The sequence below is a fragment of the Hypanus sabinus genome, chromosome 1 (assembly GCF_030144855.1).
Source record: "Hypanus sabinus isolate sHypSab1 chromosome 1, sHypSab1.hap1, whole genome shotgun sequence".
Taxonomy (NCBI): domain Eukaryota; kingdom Metazoa; phylum Chordata; class Chondrichthyes; order Myliobatiformes; family Dasyatidae; genus Hypanus; species Hypanus sabinus.
Window position 1 is genome coordinate 151,208,783 of NC_082706.1, and position 16,966 is coordinate 151,225,748.

Consider the following 16,966-nt stretch of genomic DNA (forward strand, 5'->3'; position numbering starts at 1 on the left):
TATAGTGGAGATATTGGTCTGTAAGTACCTCAACAGCTAGTTGAGTGATAACATATTTCAAGTATACTGGATAAGATTAGAACATATTGGAAGCTGCATTGTAGGTTTAAGAGAAAATATATCAGATGTAATAACTTAAGCAATTTCAGTTTTAGTTATCAGTCCAAATCCAAGAAACTTCTGTCCAAAAAATGATTAAATATCTGGAGATTAGGAAGGGAGATAATACAGTAACACAAGAGCAGTGGTGCACAAAGCAGCCCCTCAAACAGGTTTCTCCATTCAATATCCTTAGGGCTAACCTGACCCAGGGCTTAATTCCACATCTAGTTGCAACTAAATATAATCAAAGGACTGATTTCTGGTCAGAACTGAAATCTCTGCATTTTCTTGCACTTGTGCAGGAGTTTTCATTTGAAAGAGTGCCTACTTGAATTATATAATTTTATATTGATTGTATAAGCTGAAATCAAGCATCAATGATAGTGTGTTTCGCTGCATTTTAAATGTATAACAATAAATAAAATTAAAACAAAACTAAACATCATTTTCATTTCATTTCCAATTCAGTGTGCCAACAAAGCACAGAACTGCACTCCAATTCAGCTGTGAATGACTATGCAGAAATGAAATTACGTTCCAGAGGGAGAGTCAACTGCCTCAGTCTGATCTTGCACTTTCTAATGCTGTGACTGTATTGGGGTAAGAAAAGGCTTCGAATCAGCTCACTTATCCCCATTCTAAGCAGAGACATGTGTATAATCCAAACAAACCAAGAAAGGTTTCACATAATACAACCAAGCCTGACTTTAAGGATAAACAAAGAGGAATGCATTACGTATCATAGTCTTGAATGATCATCCCAACAGACCAGATTGCCATAAGGTATTCATTAAAGCCATTAGGACTAATGTAATGCAGAGAGTCAGGTTTACGAGGGTCTCCATTTGAGCCTGTGAAATCAATGCCAACCTGCAATTAAGAAGAAAGCATACACTATAAATGACAAAACAGCATAAAACAACACGAATGTAAAAATAGAAATCTTAAATCTTCACTATCCTTATAGTACTCTTTTAAATAAATACCAAATTTGGTTTTAAGTTCTCCACTAAAAGTCAAGTTTTCCTATTAACAGAAACACTTAAAAGGTGTTTTATATCGAACAATAATGATTTTCATCTATTAATTTTTCCTCACTTCCCAATTCTAGAATAAGTGTTTCGATGAACCAGTCAATCGAGCTTAGAGGCGCGTCTCTGGGTGCCCCAGGTATCATACACAAGATTTTACAAAAAAATGCTAATCTACATCTGCTCCATGCCTGTAAGTTCTCATCTAATCATAGTTTCAAACTTCAGACATCGTAGAAACCCATGACAGTGTGTACTGTCCTTTTCAAAGAGGACTGTATAAGCATTTATTATTCCACAGAGTAAATGGAATTTTAGATAGCCCAACTAACAGAATACAGTTTATCAGTTAAATCAGGGCAGCCGTTTACTTGGGACAATTCTTAAGAAATACTAATGAAGAAAATAAATTTGGCATTCACTTTGTTTATTTGGGACACTGTCACTTAGTTGGGACAGAAGATTCTGCCCAATGGTTTCTAACTAGCATCATGTACTTGTGCAGCTGTTAGACTCTACACTCTGCTTAAAGTGAATGTTTTCTAACTAGCATTAATCGCCTACACTTGTCTGGCCGTTTTAGACTCTACTGCGTGTTCAGACCGAACAGTTTTTAAGTAGCATCAGTGGCATGTGTTTGCATTCAAAAAGCAGTGATTTTTGTCACAAATATTTGGTGAGAAATGAGCAGAAAGACAACACAGAACTGCTTTGCTTATTGGGGTTTCAGTCATTCAGGCTTGGAGATGCCAGAAATGGCTGTTAGACATTGAGGAGCGAACAGCTTTTAAAATAGTGTCAGTAGTGTGTGCTTGTGTTATGTTATCCATTTGGACTGACAGACACAGATTCAAAAAGCAGTAATTTTTGATAATTTTGTTTTTTTTTAATTTTGACTTCATGCAGGAAGGCAATGGAAGTAGTCTATTATGACTACTTTCTATGATGACTGCACTGATATTGTTCATCGAAAGAACGCAGCAGCGATGAATTATTCCATTGATAACTATTAGGAACTAGTACAATTTTATAATACTGTAGTATTTGTAGTGTTCTAATTTGTTTTATTTCATTTAAAGGCATAATTTGCTACTGGTAGTTTTATCTTTTTTATGCCTTTTACCATGAAACTTTAGCTAATTGGGGCAGCTGCTTATTGGGCCAAAATGTACTGGTTGCAATGAGTCCCTATTAACCGGAATCAACTGTATATTCAAAATTACATCTTGCAAGAAAAGCTGCAAGTGTATAAAACAATGTTGAAATCTGTTCATTTTTAAAGCTTGACATAGCAAGGGTGGTAAATTACAAGGGTAACTCAGCAAAAACAGCAACATGTATATAGCATCTTGAGAATCTTCACAAAATAAACATCATAAACAAAATGTCACTGATCATATGAAGATGAAACGGGAGTGGGAAATTAAAACGACATGCACAAAATGCTGGAGGAACCCAGAAGGCCGGGCAGTATCTAGGAACATTACAGTCGATGTTTTGAGCCAAAACTCTTCAGCAGGCTAGAAAAGTCGACTGTACTCTTCTCCTAAATGTTGCCTGGCCTGCTGAGTTCCTCCAGCACTTTGTGTGTGTTGCACGGATTTCCATCGTCAGCAGTTTTTCTCGCTTGTGGTGGGAAATTAAAGTTTGATTAAAATGGTAGGCTTTGAGGAGCATCTTAAAAAAAGAGGAAGGTAGTTAAATGCAAAATGGGAATTTTAAATCTTATGGGTTTGTAGCTTTTAATATCTATAAAGTTCAAAAATTTTGATCAGATTTTCACACTTAAATAATTTACTCACAATGAAGTTCATCTGACAGCCACCCATGATGTAATCCAAGAAAGAATATTCTTTCACAATCTGTAAAGTCAATGTTTAAAGTTTTAAATTTAGCATTTGTCATAATTCCTTTAATTCATTGATTTATAACTCAAGGCACCGGTTTCTTATCTCATTATTATTGTTCAAAGCATTTAGTTGTTTCAACGTAATTGGCTGCATCATAGATTTTCGAATTGTAATGGATTAAGCATCTCTTTTGACAAATTGGATATTGTAGATGTACCAGGAACTACAGAACAGAGGGATACAGCCCTGAAACGGCTCACTTCCATCAACCACCCATTTACTACATTAATGTCTTTATTATTCCTGCTGTCTCATCAAATACCTCCACCCCTCTATTTCTACCATTCATCTGCAACTTATAATATCAATTAACCCACACACCTTTAGATGTGTGAGAAAATCCACATTGCCATAGGGAAAACCTGCAAGTTCAACACAGACAGAACCCAACATAAGGATTAAATATGGATCTTTGGCATTGCTAGGCAGGTTTACTGGCTGAACCACTGTGCACTGTGATGGAGCCTTGCACATCCTCAAGAGATCTCAAAGTCCAGTTGACTTTTCTTTTTATCTGTAACTATGGTAAATCATAGAATTTGTTCCATTGAACAAAATACAACACAAACAGAATCAAGGTCATTAAACAAGGGACTCTAATGGCCATTATGATAAGCCATGACATAATCGATCAATTTAATTTACTGCAGGCAAAAGAATAATATTTCTCAAATGTGAACTGTTCCTTCTATTTATAAAGTTAAATAGAACTTATGATGAAATATACTTGTGTAGGTTGAATACCCCTTAACCGAGGTTTCAAAATCTGCATAATTTAAATTAATCATTCAATATAAACTACAACCAATAATGAAGTTACAACTGAAATTCCTCTTTTGAATGAATGCTTGCAGACAGAAATATTTTTATTGTGTTGAAAATAAAAAATATTAAATTCCACTAAATCTATACACAATTAGGTTATAGCTTGGCACATGATTAGATTGATTGAATGGGTGGGAAATACCATTGAAGATGGGCGCACTCACCATAGTAGAGGCACGACAAACTGTTGAACGAATTTATAGTAATGTCTGTGTTCTAAGAAAGGGCAAGACCTACCTGGCACAATTTAAAGCTCACTATTCCTGAATTCTTGTAATTTCTCTTTTTCTGTTTCTTCTTTGGATTAATACACTCAAATTCGACCTGGAAAGAAAACTCAATGAGAAATGTATTCAACATTTTTACTAGGCTGATTCATAGTTTTCAAAAACACAGAAACATATTCAACCAAAAAAAAAGGAAAAGGATTAGCGTCAAGTAATCCTACAGCATTATCCTTGCAGATTATTTGGAATTTCACCACGTTAGCCAGGAATACTTAAAACCTTTTCTGGAAGAGCAGTACCAGCTCACATGGAAATTGTCCCTGCCTAAAGCAGATCAGAGAGAAGTTTATTCACAGTTGTGCTGTGTGGTGAAGCTTTGGCATGTTACAGAATGCATTTTTCATAATGATTTTGGATATTGAGCAACCATCTCAACAAATATGGGGAAATAACAAAATATTGAAAAACTTATCAGGAAAGTTTATATTTTGATTAAATAAACTGCAAACATTCAGCTAGACCAAGACTAGATTGATTTGACTAAATGCTTTCCTTCTAATGGAACAACTGTGTACAGCTGATTTCAACATTCCTGATTGATTTCAACAATCCTGAAATGAGGTGAAGACCTCTGCCAGTCAGAGTTGGCCATGGATATTGCGTCCCAGCTGCCTAGATGAGCAGGCCTCATCGGTACAATATGGAAAGCAAGTTGTTGCACATGTAGCAAGCTCCCCCTCACCACGCATCTGTTGAATCCAAAAGAACGGCAGAGACTGATTGATTGGTACCAGCAGCAGTGCAGGGGTTGCCAGTCAGCATCGATCTCAATATAGGACTGCCTTGGGGGCTCCAACTCCAGATTTTTTTCCCCTCAGGTTTTGCTCCTGAAGCCTTCTACAAAAGTGGGTATGGACACAAAGCAGTGGAGATTTGCGATCAAAGTTTTCCTTCTAGATGAACCATCAACCATGGCTGACAAGCCACATCCGCCTGAAGCAACTGGTTTTAAGGCGCCAATAACTCACCTTTGCCCTTTCTTCTGTCAGTAGAAAAGATCCTGCCAGGCTTAGTAGCTAAACCACACGTGAAGTCCAGGAACTGGTCTTTGTGACAGAGGCTATTTGAAGCACATGCCCTTAGGGTCATTTAATAGGTAGTAGGAGTTATCCTCATTACCACAGCAACCTTAAGGATCCCAACCCTTCTAAAACCCTACTTATTCATTTTAAAATAACTTTTTGTGACAAGTGTTGGATCCAACTGTCAATTCTTACTTTAGAATGTTTAAGTGTTATATTCTTTGCAGACGCACATAAAGCGAAAACACCATTCTATCAGGAGTATCCGTGGAATGTGTGGGTTGTCCCTAGTGCTCTGGTTTCCTCCTGCAGTCTAAAGATGTACTGGGTAGGTTAATTTCTCATTGTAAATTGTACTGTAATTAGATTGGGGTTATGAAATTCCCGGGGGGAGGATGCTCGAAGGACCAGAAGGGCCTAGTCCATGATGCTTTGCCAAATAAAGCAGCAAATAAACAAATCAGCTTATTGAAAGTTCTCTGTAACAGAACCCAGGGACTTCATGGCAAACTGTCACTCACCACATAAGGCCAGGGTTATCTTGTTTAAACATGTTATGCAGAAATTTGATGCAAAGACATTAAAAATACCTGAAAGATATAATCTGGAATCAAGGAAAGAAAATCAGCAGGTACATAGTTTTATTATAGGAGGTTCCAGTATTGGCATCATGATGCCTTTTTGGAGAATTTCTTGTAAAGATAAACCAGATTAATGAACTCAGTCAAGCCTGTTGAACATGCAAAGTCTAAAGTTCAAATGTGTGTGTTGAATGCTGTATTATCACAAGTGCTTTTAGGAAATGTAGAGAATTTCATTCACTACAAGCAACACATATAGCTGCAGTTAGCAAAATCCAAGCCTTCAAAATGGAATCTGCAACACAAGGGTGTGAATTCAGTCAGATGCCAGCCTTGTCAACTAAGAACAACTGAGCGTTTGAGTTGTCAAAAGATCTCATTTTGACAGCTTTCAGAGAGAAAACTAAGACAAGCTAATATACTGACAACTTAAAACAGCAGGAGAAAGGAAGGCTTTTTACTTTGGCAGTTCATTCAAACAAAAGGGAACTGAGAAAGTACAATTTCTTGAACAAAAGCAGTTATTTGATCAACTTTTGAGTAGTGTTATTGATCATAATCACTGCACCAATATGCAGTATTAACACCGACGGGTAGGGAGTCAGTGGTTGATGGAAAGCACTGACAAAAGTATTCGGCTGAGGGTTCATTGGTATCATGATGCAGCACAATGAAAGGCAAGTACAAAACCCAGGATAGCAGCAAACTATGAAACAGGCAATTTTAGGAGGGAGAACAGACCTAGATGACTCACACTGATTCAAAAGAACATATTCACATCAACACGTTGTTAAAAAGGGATGACAACATGTTGAAACACCACTTCACTGGCATCACAAGGTGCAACTTGCACATTAACAGATCAAAACTAAAGAGTCTACTGCAAACCCAGTAAACTCCTTTTCTGGCTAAAAAGAGTGAAGCTGAGAAAGAACTGCACGGGCAAGAAAAAAATATGGTATACTTTCAATTAATGATGAAGTTGTGTACGAGGCAGACGAAACACTGTTTGTACAGAAACGACTAAGTTGTGCTGATTTAAGGTGTAAACTCACTTTGGAAGACTTGTACGTGGGATTTACAGGATTGAAGGTATTCACAGAATTAGAATGCTCCGAGACTGTGGTGAAACAAGCCACCAAACTGCTTTGCAGCCAGAATCATGGCTACTATTCCTTTCCAGACAGCACATGTGAACGTTTATAAAAACCTTCGTACAGACAGTCACAGAAACAGGCCGCTCAACCCAACATTGCCCGTGCAACCAAAAGATATCAAGCCATACAACACTGGCTTTTAGTGTTTAGTTTGTAGTTTCTTTGCCTAAACAATTCTCCTCTTCATGTAGTTCCTGAAATGTTCTGAACATACCCACACCCATCACCCACTCAATCAGTGCATTCCAACCACCTTTTAGGTAAGAAATTTCTTCGTCAGGTCCCCTCTAAACTGCTTACCCCTTACCCTTATGCCCTCTAAGACCGGAATAGTGAAATGTTTCTTATTATCTACCCTATCTGCAGCCTCAACTTTCAATATCTTCTTTGATTCCAAGAACAATAGACCAAGCCTGTACAAACAAGCTGGATGAACTCAGCAGGTCAGGCAGCATCCGTTGAAAGGAGCAGTCAATGTTTCAGGCCAAGACCCTTCATCAGGACTAAAGGAGGGGGGCAGGGGCCCTATAAAGAAGGTGGGGGGAGGGTGGAATGTGCCAGGTGAAAATCCAATCAGAGGAAAGATCAAGGGGTGGGGGAGGAGAGGCCGGAGAGGTGAAGAAGGAATGAAAGGGGAAAGCACTATGGGTAGTAGAAGAAGGCAGAATCATGAGAGAGGTGATAGGCAGCTAGAAGAGGAGGCAGAGTGAAAATGGGATGAGGGAAGGGAGAGGGAGGGAATTACCAGAAGTTGGAGAATTCAATATTCATGCCAAGGGGCTGGAGACTACCCAGACAGTATATGAGGTGCTGCTCCTCCAACCGGAGTTTGGCCTCATCATGGCAGTAGAGGAGTCCATGTATGGACATATCCCAATGGGAATGTGAAGCAGAGTTGAAGTGAGTGGCAATCCGGAGATCCGACCCGAAACATTGACTGCTCCTTTCAATGGATGCTGCCTGACCTGCTGAGTTCATCCAGCTTGTTTGTACGTGTTTATTTGACCACAGCATCTGCAGTGTACTTCGTGTTTAATAGACCAGGCTCATCTTGTCTCTCCTCATAACTGAATTGCTCATTCCAAGCTATGTCCATGTGAATTGCTTCTGCACCCTCTCCAATGTAATCATTTCCTTTGGATATTGTGGCAATTCAAACGGCACACAATTCTCCAGCTCTGTTCAAAGTGAATTTATGAATCAATACCAATTTCTCCCCATCTTGTGTTTTCTGCCCTGGCTAAAGACAGCAAGTATCCTATACACTTTCTTTGTTTTCTACCTGTGCTGCCATCTTGGACTGTAAAACAAATCCTGCCATTCTTCAATATTCCCTTTGGTGCCACTATTCATCATGTGTGTTTATATTGAGACCCTATCAGACAACATTACATACCCGGTTGGTTTGTCAAACAATGCAAACTTAATTCTCATTGCAACAAATGTTAAAATCCCAGAGCACAAACAGCTCAGTTACCCAAAAAAAATGGCATGCATGTCAGATGTAATTTAATCAAATATGTCAGTTAATCTGCTATCAGCCCAGTTAGCCTGGGCACGCCCTCCGACTGCTGATTACTGGAACATGCTGGTCAGTCAAGAGGCCAGTAACCAAGCTTTTACTGTAAATAGTATATTGTCTTGTAAATAAACTTGCAGCCTCTTTGCATATATATTTGCTATGTCTCAAATATTATTATTTGAAATGCAAACCTTAAATTCTGTTTTAATGAAAGTTCCTCCCCCTGCTGTTTAGACATTTAAACCTCACATTACCAACTGTTTATTGTCATTCATTTCATTCTCTCACCTCAGGCTGTCCTAACGATCATGAAGATTACTGAGTTTACTGGAGCATGGGTTACTTCCAAGAATCATCCACTCCAATATATAAATATTGAAAACGAATAATAACTCTATTCAAGTTTCAACTTGGGGAACGTTTCTTTCAATGCTGTCTAAATTAAGGCTGCACTACGGCATATTTCATACCTTCAATTTTTGAAATTCCATGATAATTTTTCCCATTCTTAATCCATACCTTAGGAGGGTGTGTTCTTCGAAAACAAATAACTACCCTTTCTTCTTCTTACGTCCACCATCCACAACTGACTTCATTAGGCCCAAGCTCCTATATCACTTACTCATCATCAACATAATCGGCATACCTCTACCATCAACTGAAAAACAATTAGCCATTCCAGAAAGTTATTTGAAAATTTACTTTAGATCAGATTTTCTCCCCACACAGAAACACACACTAAAGTAGATAAACTGAACAGAAAACTAGTGCTTTTATAAATTCAGGAATTGAGAAGCTGACTCACATTATTCCACACAGCTCCACCCCACTGATATTAACACATGGAACAAAGCCCAGTTATTATCACAAGATCTGTATTGAAGTGTCTCCATACTTGTACCCCTACCTGCTATCATCATTCCTATGACATTTGCCCATTTACCATCGTGAAGCAACATGTCTAATCGTCATGTCTAATCCTCTGATTATTTTCTGAAAGCACTGTCTGAATTCCCCTCTCCAATTGGTTTTTCCACCCTAATTTACCATATGGCAAATGAGAATCAATCTTCACCCAAAACTGAAATCATAAAGCAACCAAAGAAACAAAGTGCAAATTACCCTGAGATAATTTAAGAAGAAAAGAAAGAAGTACTGTATTCTAAAGCAAAACATAATAGACATTTGGCCCTTCATTTTAGGTAAAAACAGACCAAAATATCTGAATCATTCTGTGTTAATAAACAAGAATAGAAGAGTAAAAACTTACTGGTGAACTATGTGATGCAAACTGCAGTGTCTCCATGTTGGTCTCAAATGTACCTATTAGATCATGTGACCCATCATTGTCATAATCGTAGCAAGTTACCTGAAAAGAAATCATTAATGAAGTGTGTAAGTGGCAATTTAACATGGATCTTGTGTTTATATAGCTCCTTGCTCCCTATCATCTTGGATTCTGGTTATAGAAATAAAATTTGGAAACAAGTTGCAAGTTCCACAGCATTTCCAGAGAGAAATAGGATGTCTTTGATGTGAAACCATCAGAAACTTCCTAATGATAGGTCACAGACTTGGAAAATTTAACTGCACCTCTTTTCACCTAAAGCTAGCTGATTTGTTGATACTTACGTGCTTTCAGCTTTTATTTCAGCTGCCTAGCATCCACAGAATTTTGCTTTAATGACACTTTAAAAGCACAGTACCACTGAATTTAGTCAAAATTTTAAGTCGGGCAAGAAATATTGTGTAATACGTGCACTTTCTAAACCAATATTAGGAACTGAAAAGAATGCTCAGATACCACCACAGACATCATGTTCCTATGGCTAATTTTTTAAACCACTACACTGAGGCAAATAAAATTTAATAAATAAATTTTATATGTCTTTGTACACACACGAGAATATAACTCATACACCCATGATTAATTAAAGCAGCATTAGATAAGAACATTGCTAAAAGGTTTCAGTACACAAGATTTAATCTTGATTGCCCACAGATATTTATGTGCTTTGATTGCTCACTTTTAAATAGCAAAAATAAAGTTTGCATTTGTTGGACTATTAAGTCAATTCCTAACAGGAAGATAAACAAAGAGCCTATGAAAGAAAGTAGAAAAAACTCAAAGCGTTAAACCTACATTAGCATGTATTTGCTCAGTACAGTCAAGTATTGGCTACTAATTCTATTCCAAGGTTTCAGTCAATGAAATATACCTTTTTTTTTTATCTGGCCTAATTGGGTTGACTCTGCAGTGCCACCTAAAATCATCCAGCATGCCATTCAGTTCAAGGTCAATAATGCTAGCCTTGTCAGCAAAGCATGGATCATCAAAAATAAATTTTTAAAAGTAAGATACAAAGTACCTACTTTACGCTGTTGAGTAATCAGTATAATTTTTAAAAGTCTTTCAAAAGCATGCTTGCATTGGTAGATACAAGTGAAAATTACCTTGATTGGCTTCATTAAGTCACTGTTACAAAGTGACTGCAAGGGAATTTTATATGGTTTCCAAGCGGGATTTAAATTTCGTTTTATAACCTGAAAATGACAAAAAGAATAAATAATCATAGAAATACCACAAAAAAAATTTGATGGTTTGCATAGTCATACAAAAGTACAGCACAGAAACAAGTCCTTTGGCCCATCTAGTATTTACCGAGCCATTTAAAATGCCTACTCCCATTGATGTGTTCTGGGACCATAGCCCTCGATACCCATACCATCCATGTACCTATCCAAACTGAAATCAAGCTCACATGCATCACTTGCACTGGCAGCTCATTCTACATTCTCACAACCCTCTGAGTGAAGAGGTTTCTCCTCATGTTCCCCTTAAACTTTTCACCTTTCACCCTTAACACCTATGACCACTAGTTGTAGTCCCACCCAACCTCAGTATCTTTTCTGTGTAACAAAATTAATATTTGATTGTCCAAACATCGAGAGAGATGTTGTTTTAAAACTTTGAGATTATGCCATTGAGCATATCTTCCTACTGTTTGCTCAGTAGACAGAGAAAACAGTATTTATGCTTCACTGGAACAACTCAATAAATGTCATAGTATTACTTTACTCTGAAGTCCCATTTTACAAATGGCCGCTTCAAATAATAACATCTTCCCATTCATAAACTCTCTATTTTCTAGGTAGCCAAAAATTCCCTATGATGCTTTGTTGACCAATCTGCTTTTCTTCATAAATGGCATTTTCCAAAGCTTTACTGTCCTTATCTCTTTCAAACACACATCTATCTTCAGTTATAGCCCTTGCTATCCCAGATTAAAATGTTCATCCACCTAAACTCCACATGACTGTCCCATCCTATCTATGCAACCAGTTCCACCTTAACATTCTTTAGAAGAATTGTATCGTCTAGCTCAGGGATATTATTTCTTCACACACCATCCATTCCTCTAAACCATATTAGATTTGATTTGCTTGTATCCTATTCCTCCTAGTTCAAAGCCTTCAATAACATTTACCTTTTGAAGATTTTTAAACATTTTAAGCATTTAAAAATCAACCAAATACTCCGCTTGTCATAATCCTTAGCATAATATCTACCTTAGTCTGATAATACTTCTAAGAAGCTCTATCAGAAGACATCTCTAAATGGAGATGCAACGGTTGGTGCCAATATTTCTGTGGATTATACTATCACAAGTATTCAAATTAGTTAATGCTGATAATGCAAAGGAAAAAAATCTCATTTCTAAAGGTTAGAATAAGAACTGAAAAGCTTAAATGTTACTGCATGTTTCTTAAGCATATCCATTTTGCTTACACAGGAATATCATTAATGTGAAAAGGAGAATTTTATGTGGAAGAATTGCATTTTCCAGGGAAGTAAAGACTAAATTAGGAATTTATCATTTTCCAGTGCAATTAAACACATGAAGACTACTTTGGGAAAGTAGATATTTTACACTGCTTTAGAATCTTCATTCATTCTCCTTCCATAATCTGAATACAGCCCTTGGGTTAGAAAACCTTCCGAGAATATTCAGCTATTTGTAAATGGTCTGGATTGATGGAAAAAGAGTTGGTCAGTCTCTGCCCTGTCACTGACGTGGAGGGCACAAGAGATTCAGAGAGAATGGAAAATAGGCCATCTTACAGTAGTAAGCTATCTACTAAAAAGTAGATATCACCAACCAATTCATTTTTTGTGGCTTAGTAATCCAAGCTCTTCTAAAGAGAATGAAAAACACCAAAACATCATTTTAAAAATCTATTGCAAAAGTAGACTACGATACCTACTAATATTGTGTTTATCTTTCACTGAAACTGTACTAGCCTGATTTATTTCAAACAGAATCAACTGTACATTGATATGAACCTTAACCTTGAATGGTAATAAGATCAGTAAAAAAGATTGATTAAACACAATAAACTATAATCATTCGTATATAATGAGAACATTCCATGAAGAGTGATCATATACTGTATATTGATATGGAATGTCTTCTGTTGCAAAGTCCTTCAGAAAATACGCCTCACCTCTGTCCTATGCACCATTTGCCATTTTCCATCAGATGTCTGTTTACAGAATTCGAGGTAAGGATCTGATTTTCCCCAAAAGTCCTGGAATCCCAAATAAAACCAAGCACTGCATATTATTTCTGAATATAAAACTTCACACTGTAAATTATATCTTCCAGAAGAACTTACTAGCAATGTGTTTTTATAAAAAGTTGTGCATTACCTTTTTATCTAGTTTACGAGCTTGAACTTCAAAGTTAACCACGCGGTTATCTTTTACTTCTTCTGCAAAAATCTAGAGTAAGCAAAGCCAATGAAATTTACTAGAAAGGTACATTAGCTTTCAATCTACCTACTTTAGATTAATCCATTCATAAATCTTTTGGCTCCAGGATGAATGCACTTTGAGTTAATTCCGAAAATCTATTCCCAGACAATTCATTGATTATTTGATTAAATGGAAGACAAATTCCTGCATGGCCTTCCAACTACTCTCCTCTCAGCTCTTCCTCACAAAGTAGAGAGGTCAGGAATTCAACTGATAGAAGAGCATGCAAGTGTTTGGCTGCATAATGCCCTGCTAACATAAATGCACTGTTGCATCCACATTACTGTAAATTGCTTCACTTTATCCTTGCTACAGAAGACACCAAGAACCAGTCCTGGCGTGAAACAACAGAAGAGGTTTAGCATGTGAGACCACATTTGGAGTATTGTGTGCAGTTTTGGGCTCCTTATTTTAGAAAGGATATACCAACATTGGAGAGAGTTCAGAGAAGATTCACGAGAATGATTCCAGGAATGAAAGGATTACCATATGAGGAATGTCTGGCAGCTCTTGGGCTGTATTCCCTGGAGTTCAGGAGAATGAGGGGGGATCTCATAGAAACATTCTGAATGTTAAAAGGCCTGCACAGATTAGAGTTACCAAAGTTATTTCCCATGATAGGCGAGTCTAGAACAAGAGGGCATGACTTCAGGTTTGAAAGACATCCATTTAGAACATGATGCGATGTGGAGAAATTACTTTAGTCACAGGGTGGTAAATCTGTGGAATTTATTGCCACAAGTGGCTGTGGAGGCCAAATCATTGGGCAGAGATAGATAAGTTCTTGATTATCGAGGGCATCTAAGGGTATGGGGAGAAGGCAGGGGAATAGAGATGACTGGAAGAATTGGATCAGCCCATAATTGAATGGCAGTGCAGACTCAAGGGCCAAATGGCCTACTTCTACTCCTATTTCTTATGGTCTTAGAGGTAGAGAATTATACCCCCAGGGATAGGGGGCAGAGGTGGTTGATGAAGCTGAAGTAAATTCAACAGACATTGCACAGAAGGAGTAGGAAATACAGGTAAAGCAGATGGGCAGATGGCAGGCAGCAGTGCACTCCTCTGGCTGATTCAATGGTCACTTCCAATGAATAGATTCAAGGTTCTCAACAACACTCCAAGTACTCCTCCCCTATTGTTAACAGTCATGGACTAGGGAGTTCATTGAAGCATTTGAGGATTTTATTATTAATTAAAAACAGAGGCACTGAGAACATCCTTGAATCTTTATGTATCCTCAAATCTTTTATTACGGCCTTGGAATAGATGATGGTGAATTTCATTACTGATACCTGCCTTAATTTTGAGATGGCTCGCAAGATATGGAAAGTATTCCACATTTTAACGCCTTAAGCACATAACCCATTTTCTCTCAAAAGCTTCTGTGAGCAAGTATACAATCACTTGAGAGCTCAGCTTGCAAAAGCACCCACCCACACAAGCCTTGTTTGCATATTATAACTTCAGTCATAAAATTCATTTTATCTGCCAACATTTCAATGAAATAGATTGGATAATATTGAGTTTGACAACAGTCTGTGTGGAGAGTGTGTCTGCTGTAAATGTATTAGTTAAGATTACAGCTTGATGTAAGATGGGGGTGAATTTCTTCGAGCAGCCAAAATTCAGGATGCTCTACAGAGCCTTGTGTTGAGGACGCCGATGGCTTTTGTAAAGTAAAAACAAATGCTAAGTATAGAGATCACTGCTGAACCCTGATGGTAATATAATCAACGACTCTGGTCCTCATAAAGAGCATTCCACTCTACTTCATAGCTAAACAACTTCCTTAAAATATCGTTAATGCAACATTTTTAAAGTTTTGGCCCTTCTCACTTAAATTTTCTTCTTTATATGCTAGGTGAATGCACGATTAACATTACTAATAAAAAATAATTTCTTACACAACTAACCTTTTACCAATTGGCAAAGGGACCCAAATGTCCTGAAATAACATGATAACCAACCCTGAATTTTTCCAAGGAACCAGCATTAAGGCCGGTTTGAATGAAGAATACCAGCAGTAAAACAGAGCATCATTAATTTTGGAGTTGATCACCAATCTCTAGCAAGACTTGAGTCTGTACCGTGATTGTTCCTTTTCCTGCCGTTTTCCCATTCTGCAGCATTAGAGGTCTGGTCAATTTCTTGCTGGAGACAATCTGTGAAGGAAGTCAAGTTTGTATTAACATTGTCAAAAATATAAGATCCAAGCAAATAAGCTAAATTAAAAGGTGATCCAATTTTCCTCAAAAGTGGATTTTCCTCAAGCAGATGTATTTACATGAAACTTTGCCAAGGCAGGAGCTCAAAATGTTCGTATAGATTAACTTCAACACATTGTCTTTGAAATTCAGTTGCAGTATCACAGGCAGAGTCGTACAATGCACCAATGTTGAATATTTAACGTCACCAACTGAAAATGAGTTTCTTGATATAGAAATTGACTTTGAAGATAACATAAGCAAATCAGTATTTCTAGAAGTACAAGGATTCTGACTACCACATAATCCATTAGGGTTCCTCCAAAATCTTCACATATTCTGCACCAACCATCCAATGTCATGTTACTGACCCATTTTCTTACTAGTTTCTTTGAGGTTCTAACTTGAAATCATTAAAAGACCAGAATAATAATAAAATTTTAGAGCCACACGAATACCACTTCTAAGATATACCACCCTCTTTCAGCAGAGAAGGGATTTATAATTAAAAAGTAGCATATCTTAAAACTTCATTATGGAAGTCTTAAAGTGTATTGATAAAAATTCTTGCATTATTACTTATATAATAAAAGTCCTTCATTGATTGGTCCTAAATACAAATTCAATTGCTTACTTGAATACATTATTTTAAAATGCTTTAAATGCTGCAAACCTGAAATTAAAATAAAATGCTGGAAACACTCAGCGGCTCAGGTAGCATCTGAGAAATGAGAAACTGAGCTTAAACTTCAGATCCAAGCCTCATCTGAACCTAATCCACTAGGCTATTGAGTAGTATAAAGAATAGATAAAATAATGGCATTTACCTGACCCAAGGTGCATTCAAATTCTCCCAGAAAGTCATCATCACCCAGATCAAAAGTTTCATTATCAATATCATAGACTCCAAATTTCAACTTCTGGACTTGTTCAAAATAATAATCAATCAGAAATTTCTTAGAAAATTTTGGATCGAGGCAATTCTTAACCATTTCTGTACGACCAATCTAGGAAAGACAAAGATCAATGAACCATTCAATTACTTACACATCAGAATACACGGTCTGAAATCCAGCAGGGAAGAGAGGGAAAAAATAAGCAAGTTTCACACAAGTTGCAACTTCAGTAAAAGACCTAAGCAACAATCACAAATCAAATTAATTCAAGGGCAAGATATTATCATGACCTTTTGGCAACGACAGCTGCACATCCGTACTCACGTCATTCTACAGGTGTGCTGAGAGAGCGTTCTAACAAACTGCATCACTGCTTGATACAAAAAAAAGGACTACAGCAGATAGGAAGACTCTACAATGAGTAGTCAAAATTGCCCATTGCGGGACCACCAGAATCAATAACAGTTACCAAGCTATAAGACTGATCAACACTTCCACCCACTAACTCCACCACTACTTTATTATTTCCCATCTGTCACCTTATGGACACAGTCAATCTATGCATATAAGCTATCTTACGTATTTATATTTCTTACATATTGTTAGTATT

The 16,966-nt window shown here is 37.2% G+C and overlaps 1 protein-coding gene across 2 annotated transcripts in view; it reads right to left on the reverse strand.

Moving 5' to 3' along the window:
* LOC132399104 (copine-3-like) overlaps window positions 1–16,966 on the reverse strand; it is a 56,938-nt gene that overhangs the window by 16,025 nt on the left and 23,947 nt on the right. For both annotated transcript variants that reach the window (XM_059979072.1, XM_059979078.1), the window contains 9 exons: window positions 16,288–16,467; window positions 15,344–15,418; window positions 13,149–13,220; window positions 12,944–13,027; window positions 10,892–10,981; window positions 9,708–9,806; window positions 4,106–4,192; window positions 2,936–2,995; window positions 839–972 (listed from right to left, as the gene is read on the reverse strand). In XM_059979072.1, coding sequence (XP_059835055.1) covers window positions 839–972; window positions 2,936–2,995; window positions 4,106–4,192; window positions 9,708–9,806; window positions 10,892–10,981; window positions 12,944–13,027; window positions 13,149–13,220; window positions 15,344–15,418; window positions 16,288–16,467 — 881 coding nt within the window. The remainder of the gene's footprint in view (window positions 1–838; window positions 973–2,935; window positions 2,996–4,105; window positions 4,193–9,707; window positions 9,807–10,891; window positions 10,982–12,943; window positions 13,028–13,148; window positions 13,221–15,343; window positions 15,419–16,287; window positions 16,468–16,966) is intronic.